At 48.1% G+C, this 11,119-nt stretch overlaps 1 protein-coding gene across 13 annotated transcripts; it reads right to left on the reverse strand.

Moving 5' to 3' along the window:
- Positions 1-2,065: 2,065 nt before the first annotated feature.
- On the reverse strand, positions 2,066-4,765 carry LOC100758633 (tubulin beta-2B chain). Of its 13 annotated transcripts, none has more exons than XM_035442905.1 (5): positions 4,709-4,765; positions 3,825-3,933; positions 3,456-3,566; positions 3,015-3,126; positions 2,066-2,672 (listed from the first exon to the last, which is right to left on the reverse strand). In XM_035442905.1, the coding sequence occupies exons 1-5, from the start codon at positions 4,763-4,765 to the stop codon at positions 2,066-2,068; spliced, it is 996 nt and encodes a 331-aa protein (XP_035298796.1). The 13 variants fall into 13 exon arrangements, with proteins under 13 accessions (XP_035298796.1, XP_035298800.1, XP_035298792.1 ...); XM_035442909.1 differs by having other exon boundaries at positions 2,066-2,277; positions 3,004-3,126; XM_035442901.1 differs by having other exon boundaries at positions 2,066-2,882; positions 2,982-3,126.
- Positions 4,766-11,119: the final 6,354 nt, after the last annotated feature.

Here is an 11,119-nt window from a genome sequence, read left to right on the forward strand (position 1 = left end):
TGCCAAAATAAGCTCTAGCTGTGTGAAACCAAAGGGCTAGCTGGCTGGCACCTGCCTGTCCTTTTCTTACAAGGGATGAGAGAGATGCATACTTTCAGGATGCCAGAAGGTGCTTGGCAGCCATCCATCCCCTTTTCCAAAGTTACTACTATGGGTCTGACAGGTTGTCGGAAATGCTCGGGCAAGGACAGATCCAGGGGGTTTTGGCAGCTGCCCCAAGTGTTAGGGGTGTTTAAAACCAATGTCACACTTCAAGGAGGTTGTTGGAAGCTGCACACCTGCTCAGTTAGGACTGACACCTGCCAGTTTACCATTAAATATAGAAAGTTGGAACTAAAGATCCTGACCTACTTAACCTTACTCGCTGTCAGATTTCTGAGATGTATACTTGTACAGTGAACTGCTGCTCTTTTCCATTTATGGAGCCTAGTAGTGAGATGAACATTTTTTGAACACTATGCAGAATGGCACTGTTCACACTTCCCCTTGGAACTGCTTCCAAATATATTTCAACCATTTTTTAAAAAACAAAAATCCTTTTTGCCCTTCTTTTAAAAAATAGAACTATACAGAATGAAAAATTTTAAGGCCAGATATAAAATATTTTGCCTAATTTTGAATTCATCTCAAAGAGTAGGAAAGTCCTAGAGATTGTTTTCTTGACTTATTTTATTTTCTAGGAACATATAAGTAAGTTATGCACACTTGTTTTCTGCTTATATTCTACATCCCATCCTCAAGTGAGAAGTTGACTGGCTCAGATTAAACTGAAATATCAGTGACATTTTATAAAGCACAATTACTCACGTGCAAGTATCTTAACTGAGAATCCATGAACAACTGAACTCCTATAGCTCCTTTGATTGTTGAATTCAAGTCTAGATCAGGCTTGAGTGCAAAGTTTAGATCCTGGGTCTTCATGGTGAGAATGTAATAAACTATGAAAATTCTTATGGTTTGTCTTTTTAAAGAAAACCCCCAACCACTCCAAATTTATATTTCCAAATAAACTGAAGGTTAGCACAAAGTTTATAAATCTGTGGACACTATGGCTGGGAGAAAACCCGAGAATACCCCTAGTAAATACCTAATATATGCTTCATTAACTTAAAAAGGCAGGAAGTCCCACTTAAAGAAATAAATAGCTTTTCTTGTGTGCACAATGATAGAGGCACAAAATTATTCACTATAGCATTATATATAAAAAAGTCTAAGTGACCCGAATATCCACTAGTAAGAGCAGGCCAAATAAAACACAGCATACCTACATGAGGAATGCCCTGTCTCTTGAACACAGCTGTTGGGCTCAGTGGTATATAAAATTTGCTAAGTGTGTGCAAGAAGGCCGAGGTTTGACTCCCAGCACCATGAAAATGATGTAACTCGGGGATTATTATCAGTTATCAGCATTATTAATAATGACACCCTCCAGAGAGGAAGGTTGGATCAAGGACCACAGGAGGAGAGGAAACTTACTACCCACTCTCCTTTAAATGCTGTACTGTGTGCCTCTAACTGTTCAGATAAATCTTTTTTAAGGAAATAAAGGCCTGGTAAGGTATCTACATGAAAACACACTTTGTGTGCTTTCTGATAAGCACTCCTGAAACGAACAAGTACCAAAGGGCATTTTAAAATTCAGGTTGCTCTCTCTTACTGGATTGAGTAAGGTCATTCTTGAATCAGGTTATATTAATTTATATCATACCCAAAGAAGAAAGAAATGCTTCTGGGTTTTCATTCTTTCCTAAGGAAGAAACTATTATGTGTACAGAAACGTGGATTGAGAGAAAGAAGAGAAAGAAAAGAGGACACCATTAGGACACAAAGGTTTATGTGATTTTAGCCATTACAACAGGAGTTCAGAAAGATCTCAAGTGTTACATTGATGTTATCAATATTACAAAAAGAGAAAAAAAGTGACAGGCAACAGTGAAGAGCACCAGAGACCCAGCACAAACCTAAGACCATCCTTCTTCCTTCAACTGCCAAGGTATTTTCACAGATAAGCCCCCCACCCCCTGCTTTCATCTCAGCTTTCCCTAACCTTCTTGGCCTGGGGAACTCAAGCCTCATCCTCGCCCTCCTCCTCCTCGAACTCGCCCTGCTCATCAGCCGTGGCATCCTGGTACTGCTGGTATTCAGACACTAGGTCATTCATGTTGCTCTCTGCCTCGGTGAACTCCATCTCGTCCATGCCTTCACCCGTGTACCAGTGCAGGAAGGCCTTGCGCCGGAACATGGCAGTGAACTGCTCTGAGATGCGCTTAAACAGCTCCTGGATGGCGGTGCTGTTGCCAATGAAGGTGGCTGACATCTTGAGGCCTCGAGGGGGGATGTCACACACGGCCGTCTTCACATTGTTGGGGATCCACTCCACGAAGTAGCTGCTGTTCTTGTTTTGCACGTTGAGCATCTGCTCGTCCACCTCCTTCATGGACATGCGGCCACGGAAGATGGCAGCCACGGTCAGGTAGCGGCCGTGGCGAGGGTCACAGGCGGCCATCATATTCTTGGAGTCGAACATCTGCTGGGTGAGCTCAGGCACTGTCAGGGCTCGGTACTGCTGGCTGCCCCTGCTGGTCAGAGGTGCAAAGCCTGGCATGAAGAAGTGCAGGCGTGGGAAGGGCACCATGTTCACGGCCAGCTTGCGCAGGTCTGCATTCAGCTGGCCCGGGAAGCGCAGGCAGGTGGTCACCCCACTCATGGTGGCTGACACCAGGTGGTTGAGGTCACCATATGTGGGTGTGGTCAGCTTGAGGGTGCGGAAGCAGATGTCATACAGAGCCTCGTTGTCAATGCAGTAGGTTTCATCTGTGTTCTCCACCAGCTGGTGCACGGAGAGGGTGGCATTATAGGGCTCGACCACAGTGTCAGAGACCTTGGGCGAGGGCATGACACTGAAGGTGTTCATGATGCGGTCTGGGTACTCCTCTCGGATCTTGCTGATGAGCAGGGTCCCCATGCCTGAGCCAGTGCCTCCCCCCAGGGAGTGGGTCAGCTGGAAGCCCTGGAGACAGTCACAGCTTTCAGACTCCTTCCTCACTACATCCAGGACGGAGTCCACCAGCTCAGCGCCCTCTGTGTAGTGGCCTTTTGCCCAGTTATTTCCTGCACCACTCTGACCTATTAGAGCAAAGGGGGATTAAGTCATCCATGATTGGGTAATTTTTTTAATTAGCCCTCATATATAGTTATTCCAAGTTATCATAAATAGTCAATAAATGTTAAGCAATGAATTATTTGGTCATCCATGCAATTATAAATGAGTTACTACAGCACACCTTGCTTTGAAAAAGCTAAGATGCATTTGCTCTAAGCCTAAACTAAGGCTTAGCCAGCACACACTTGGATGCTATTTATGCTCTTATTCTGTCAATCACACTTCTCCACCCTTATGCTAGTGGTAATTAGCACCTTGTGCCCTTCTGTTTTCACCTATGCCACATACTCACCGAACACGAAGTTGTCTGGCCTGAAAATCTGCCCAAAAGGTCCAGACCTGACTGAGTCCATTGTGCCGGGCTCCAGGTCCACCAGGATGGCCCTAGGTACATATTTATTACCTGCAGGGAAACAAGAGTTGGCTTAGCCCTTCAAGCAGTGATCTCTGCAGAGAAGGGCTTGGTACCACCTCTTTCCTGATTGGTGCTACCCCCAAACAAAGAAAGGCCTATGACCAGGCTTTCAAAGGATTTGGTTGGCACAGCAGAGGCTACCCCACCCAAAGAGTGGTCATCCTAAAATAGACACGTTCTCTTGGGGCCACATACGAGCAGGGCACGGGGTGCTTGAATTGAAGATGGGGTGTTAAAAATAATTACCAGTCGCTTCATTGTAGTATACATTGATTCTTTCCAGCTGCAAATCACTGTCTCCATGGTAACTGCCAGTGGGGTCGATACCATGCTCATCACTGATGACCTCCCAAAACTGAGACATAAAAAGTCTGCTTTTAGCTACGTACGGCCCCACCCCGAATCGCAATGAGAAGCCCCCACCCAATCTTAACAACCCGACACTGCAGAAGCTTTAATGAGTGGCGTGACCCGGGCACAGCCTTAGGGCTTTCATTGTACAAGATCAGAAAGTTGAAACGGGGCGGTTTCCCAGGCGAACAGCTGCTCTCAGCAGGAGGTAGGGATGGGGTGGGGGTGAAAAAACCAGCCCAAGCCTGGGATGGCGGGTCAAAGCCCCAGAGGCGGCTGGAGACAAACACGCTGAGACTCCAGGAGCGGAGGGAATGGGACAGGCGAGGAGAGTGAGACCAGGGAACTGTACAAGGATATTTTAAATTCAAAGCACGTCCAGCCAGCCAGTCGCTCTCCTCCCCTCCCCCGCAGCTCTCCGGGTGTTCAAGCGAGTAAAATCAATTCTCCTAGCGTCCCGGCCCCTCCCAAAGACCCAAAGACCGGAACGCACAGCCTCGCCCACACACCCGCTCCTTCTTCAGGCACACGAGATCAGGGAGGAAAGTGAGAAGGGGCAGCCCAAATTCCGAACAGTTCCGGGAAAAATGAATGAGACCCCCGAGCTTTAAAATCGCCTGTGAGCCCACGCCCTCTTCCGATTGCACAAAGCAAGTTAGGTCCGCCCTTGGCGAGAACTAGGTCCACCTAGGACCGCGCCAAGCTCTGGTGCCCAAATATCCTAAGGGGCGTCCTGTTAGCGTCCCCCCCCCGCCATCCCCTCTAAGCAGCGCGCCCACCTTAGCACCGATCTGATTGCCGCACTGGCCCGCTTGGATGTGCACGATCTCTCGCATGGTGCCTCGTTAGCTTCTTGCTGGCTTGAATATGTGTCAGTGGGTCTGACGGTCCTCCCCTTCCACACCCACTGTAGGGCCACCTGGAACTTACTCCGGAACCGATGGGCTGAGGGCGACGGCCGAGTGGGCTCGGTCTTTTATGTAGGGAGGGTGGGGCGGACCAAACAGACCGCGCCCCCCAGCCAAAGCCCCCCACTCCTGTTCTCGCTGGCTCTCTCCAGGCCGGGTTGACGTAATGCTCTGAGCCCCAGGGATGGTCCAGGGGGCTGGACTATGGGCTTGTGGCCAATCAGCGTTGGCGTGAAGACCTTGCGAGGGGTGGGGGGGTTCCTGGGAGTATCTGGGGCGTGATCATTGTCTCGGACTTGAGGGGAAGGGGAAGCTGAGTATGGGGAACTGGGAACTGGGAACACGAAGACTGCCAGAGTGTTGCGAGGCGGGGTGATTAGTCCCATAGGCTGGGGATTGAGAGGGGGCTGGTAATGGATAGGGAAGCGAGGGCAACTACAGCAGGTGCAGTCGGGTGCTGTCATTGCGCACTAGGTGGGGGGACTAAATCTAACAACTTGCGTTACGAGCAATTCCCTCCTAACGCTGGGCAGGCTTCGAGAAGCCAATGTACCTGGCGAAAATACTGCTCCTTTCCTCATCCCTGGAGGTCAATGACTGTCCAGGCGCATACGCGCATTACACAAAACTTTGGGAAAAGACAAGTGATCCCAGGAAGTCCAGTGTAATTGGAAAAACAGAGGTCCAAAAGATTACTTTGGACACTGCGGAGCATCAGAGTGTGTTCCTCTCCTCCCATAGCCTCAGCTGTCCTTGCCTGTCTTTGTTGACTTTGTTCCTTCACTGCAGTAGCAGCATTCAGGGGCAGAAGGACCTCTATGCCCATCCCTGCCTGACCCACTACAAGACTACACAGCGTCAGCCTGATACCAAGGACTCCTTCCACCCTGTGATTGGCTTTTGTTCCTCCCGAGTGATGGAGTGGGTGTGGCAGGCCGCACTGCATGAACTGTGCTGCGGGCAGACCGAGGGTGGAGTTCTGGGGGCGGGCCTGTCGGGGAAACAAAGGGTTCACAAAAGCATGGGATGTATTCCACAACTGAGTATTTAAAAACCAGCCAGGCGCTGTCCTTGCCCGTGTTAGGTTCATCTGTTGTAAGGAAGGGGGTGGGATCCGACAACCATAGTTACCTAGAGCATTCTTATCTTCCTTTGCAGCACCCACGAGGTCCCAGCCTTGATGCTGCGGAAGAAGAGTGGGGGACACGCCTAAAAACTGCAGCACCGTGAGCTAGCAAGAGACCACCGCAGACCCTGGCGCACTAGCATCAGCGCGTGCGCAGACGCGGTGCACCCGCAGTCCTGTCAAACCCGCATTTTCTAGGCATTCGAGGAAGAAACGATTCCTTTGTTACTACTATCTGGGCGCGTGTGTGCGATAAACCTGCGTGCTTCTGAGGGAGCGAGGAAAAAGAGTGTCGGAGCCTGTTCCCTGTTATCCCAGGCTGGAGGTCCCCGTCCCCACGCGAGACTAGTAGTTTAGGAGGTGATGTGACCCTTTTCATTCTCTGAGGAGAGAGGCCCAAATGACTCAGGGTCTCGCTATAGGGTAGAGTTCGCAGCTGTTGAGCGAGGGAGGGCCTGCTAGAACCATCCGCAAGCTGTCATCGCCTCTCCTTTCCTCAGGGGGAGGGGGTGTGGGATGGGCTTTAAACTCAATTCTAATGTACAATGAGAAACAGCCAGAACAAAAGCCTTGCCGCCTGCGATTGCCAGTGTGCCCAGACTGGATCCCTATAGTCAGAGTTCTCCAGACACAGCTGCGGGTGCTCAGGTCGGGGTGGGGTTGAGAAGAGGGGCGGAATAACAGAAGATGTGCCCACATGTCCACTAGCAGGGTTTCATGGACTCAGGCCCAGACTCTGGATTTTTCCCACCCAAATCCTCCTACAGATGTAGAAGCATGAAAACAGACTACTTCACAAGGTCACACAACAAGTTAATGACAGGGTTCCGACTGTCTGTCTCCTAGCTGCCCGGGTTTTCAGAGAAGGTGACACGCACAGCTGAAAGGGCTATTGCCGGTGTAGACCTAGAGGTGGTGGCTGCGGTGGTGCCCAGGTGCTCGGAAAGTAACACCGAGAGGGCGTCACCCTCTCTGCCATTATAGATGCGGCTGTGCAGCGGTCCCGCCTAGCTGCACCAGCCAGGGAGCAATCCGGGGCTCGGGGACCTCTGGGGGCTCAACTCTAAACCGGGTAATCTGAGACTGCCTCTCTCACCTAATGGATTCCTCGCTCAGCTTCTGTTTCACAGCCACTTCTTTGCAAGCAGCTGATAAAAATTCATGTTTACGATTATGTAGATGAAAGGCCCTTTCCTCTCGAGTTTCTCTTGGCGGAAGAGGTTTGCAACAGCGTGACTAGAAATCACCCTCAAAGCCGAACACCCCTGGGGATCCAGCCTTTTGGTCCAAAACCAGCTTTTCTTCCATGCATTTTGCCTCATTGTCCCCACCCAACTTGTCATTGGGATTACGGTGTCGCACATTTAAAAATTTTTGCCAAGAGCTGCTTTTTGTGTGCAATAACGACTGCAGCCTCTTCCTTCCCTAATGACTTTCCATTCATCTGCGAATTTACCAAAAAAAAAAAAAAAAAAGCCTTATTTCATTTAAAGGAAAAGAGCTACTGGGAAGCAAAATCAGATGGGTCCCCAGCATTTGATTTTGCCTCTTTATATTAGATTCCTCTCCCTCTATGTCATGTATCATACATGAAGATTTTTAAGGCAATGGCTTTCATTTCTTACATACCAATTAGTTTTAATGATGCTTTTAACATTTGAGAGACAGGTGGAGAAACACCTCTGTGCAAAATCAAATCCAGCATTTGTTTTATAGGGGGGCGCAAACTGTTACAATGATATGTCCTTTTCATTATTTTCAAGGGCAAATCCTCAACTGTGTATTTATTGTACACAAAGGGTCATTGTTTTAAGTAACTCAAGAAGTCGGACAGAAAGGAGACTTTTCATAAATACGGAGTAAATTTTGAAAGTGTTGTTTTCTTAATGCACAATGTATTTTGACCCATCTATTGAAATCATGGGACGTTTAGTTCAGGATTTTTGCTCGTAGCTAGCCTGCATTCGCCACTTAAAGTTCAGTTCACCACCCCCACAGCCTTGTCTATGTAGCCTAGATGTACGCGGTTTCCTAGGCAACACACATTTTGCCAATGAATGAAAAGGAATTGAAGGACTGCAAAGGCTGCAGATCCCTAGTTAATTCCTCCCCCACCCCATCCGCCCTTCTCGTTGCTCTCTGGCTAGAAATATTGGGAAGCTATCAATCCTAACATTTATGTAAAAGAGTCAAAAACCCAGAGAACTGGGCTTAGAAAGGGGTCGCAGCACCCGTGTAGTAGCCCTGGGCCGGTGCTATAAAAGGCTTCCGGGCTCTACCGTCTTGGTTCAGCGGGTTCAGGTTCCCTTCCCTCTTAAAGATGAGAAGCTATTGTGCTGGCACGGCGCTGTCCAGTGCTCTACAATTTGGGTGCTTCCTGGTTGGGGGCCTCGGAACTCCTGTCCTGCTGCTGTAGGGTTCTGTAGGGATCAGCCATCCAGGCAACAAAAAGCTGGGATCCGCAGAAAAAGGTCTGCATCTTGAATGCAGCGAATGCATCCAGGCACAGACACCTTAGCTCTTTGTTTCTCATTGAGGCTGGGTGTTTTCCCACGGCCAGTGCTCATGAATTTGGATTTAAAAAGCCAACATCAGTCAGCAAGCCTTTCACAAGGCTTGCCTCCCTTGTCACACAAATCGGCAGGAGGGGGGGGGAACCCTGATTTTCCAGGGTTTCAGTTCCCTTTCATGAGCTACCTCCCCTCCTCCATCTTTAGCAAAGATTTTTTAAGAGCCTTGGACCCCGGAGCACAGGGAAGCACAGAAATGTTCTCAGTGCAGCCTGGTTAACCATTTCCCATAGTATGGAGTCATCCTAGGACGAAAATGAAACCAGAAGTGCTCAAATGAAGCATGCTAGAATTCTGACAGCCTGCCTTTGTAAGGTGCTGTCTGTGAAAGCCATCGCTGTGAAAATGGGTCCCTTTTTAAAGCAGAGTACATAGCAGAAGATAGAATGTGGGAGCCATTTTAAGTTAAGGAGGCAGATTGCTGTAGTATCAATGTGACCGTAGGCTGCCACCCACATTGTTCTACTAGCAACTGATGCTTGGCAGTGTCTCCGGGGCTCATTTTCTCTCCAAAATCTACCACAGACCTTTGCTTATTGTCTAAATAAAAGAGAATACACATACACACTAACTACTCTGCCCTTTGTCCTAAAGAGCATGTGCCAGGACCTCTCGGCAAATCAATCTCTACTTCATTTCCCAATCCGTAGCCACTAATAGTCACAGAATGTTAAAAAAAAAAATCCATTGAGAGGATGTCTGAGGGAATTTGCTGTTCCTTTCAGAGTAGTCTATCAAAAAGGAAACTTACCAGAAGGTTTAGTCTGGTGTGCTGGGTGTGGTGGCACACTTTTAGTCAAAGGTGTGCCAAAAAGTAAAGAAGAGGGGGAGAATTGAAGACATGATCCCTAGGAGCTGTCCACCCATGTTCATGGCAGAGAGTTCACAAGAACCAAATAGGTAAGCATTGCAAATGACCATGACTGGGTAACTAGATAAACAACATGGTCTCTCTCTCTCTGTCTCTAGAGAGAGACAGAGAGAGAGAGACAGAGAGAGACAACACCCAGACTTTAGGGGTTTATTCTGAGGCCATTATATTAAGTGATGTTAGCCTGTGCCAATAAGACAAAGCTATACAGTTCCATGCATAATTCTTGTACAGAGGAGTCAAAGACAAGGAGACACAATAGAATTGGGGTCACCAGGGGTTGCAGAAGGAGAAATGGGGGATCATTTAATGAGCCAAGAGTTTCAGTTTTGCAAGATAGTCACAACACTGTGAACATAAAATCACTCCCTTGAAAGTGGTTCCAAAATGCCCACCTTACAGGACACTGAAATCCTCAGGATCTTAAGGCTTTATATAGGGTGTGGTGGGATTTGCAAAAAGCCTACAGTCATCCTCCCATGTCTTTAAGTCATCTCCAGAAGACATAATATTTAATAAAAATAGGTGCTGCCAGTAGTTATTGGAGGTATATCAGTTCAGGATATGTAATTTCTTTTTAAAAAAAATAAAGAAAGAAAAGTGCTCCTGGATCGATGTTTGTCATGTGCCTCATTTTCAATGAGAGATAATTGGGGAATGGCTTTGGCTAAATCTGCTGGAAAAACAATAAAGGAAAAACTATGAAGCAAAATGTTGTGACAGTCAATGCCTCTATGGGGAGAAATGCATGGTTTTTTAAAAGAAGCAAATTTGTAGCCAGCAGAATAGGAAAAGACATGTCAGAAACAGCCAGCTGCAGAGGAAGCATGGACTTCCAAGCAGAGAAGTGAAGAGACGGCATGATTTATGGCCAACAGAGAGCCACCGAAAGCCCCAGATTGTGGCTTGTGGCAAGAAAGCTCGTGACAGCTGTTCTGCTGTTCTCACTGCAGCAGACAGTGAAATATGCCAGCCTGGGGGTTGGGGTGGGGTGAGTGGAGGAAGCCCTGAGAGTGTGAGTGGATGTATGTAGCTATGAGCTGGCCACGCCAAAGACCCCGATGCCTCAGTCCCATGAGAATGGCAAAGCCTTACCTGGGTGAGGCTCTGGAAAATGCCAAGGTTTCCCTCCTGGTCCATTAGTGGATACTGGCAGAAAATACCTATGGAAGCTTTGCCAACCTACCCCCTCCCAATGTTTAGGACCTGAAGACTGCTCCCTTGGATAGACTACACCTACAAAGACCAGCAGATCGCATCTTCTTGATTCAGCTGTATATATACAGGAGCCCTGCCTCCATATTCAGCTGTAGGCACTAACCCCACTGCTATGCTCAACTGTCATAAGCATGCTGAGTTTCTCAGCTGCTGCAATTATTCCATCAAAGATTTCAGTCCACCTGATCCCAGCTCTTCTGCCTCCATGTGTCTGCCATTTCTTCAGTCTTTCTTTTCTTTATTCCCTCAATGTTCCAGGCAGATCAAATCCTAGGAGCTATACAATGATGCAGCCTGGTACTGAAATGAATACAGTTTACCAGAGACTTCCGGAGAGAGTTTTTACCTTCTCTGCCCACTAATGGGAGGGACACACAAACTGTCCATCACCCACAGGAGTGATGTACTCTAAGTTATTTTTAGTGGTGGAAGAGTGATAGCACAAATGGCTCCTGGATGGGTCCCAGTGTGGTCCTGGGTCCAGGACCTAGAGCATG

Source organism: Cricetulus griseus, chromosome 3, assembly GCF_003668045.3.
Source record: "Cricetulus griseus strain 17A/GY chromosome 3, alternate assembly CriGri-PICRH-1.0, whole genome shotgun sequence".
NCBI classification, from domain to species: Eukaryota; Metazoa; Chordata; class Mammalia; order Rodentia; family Cricetidae; genus Cricetulus; species Cricetulus griseus.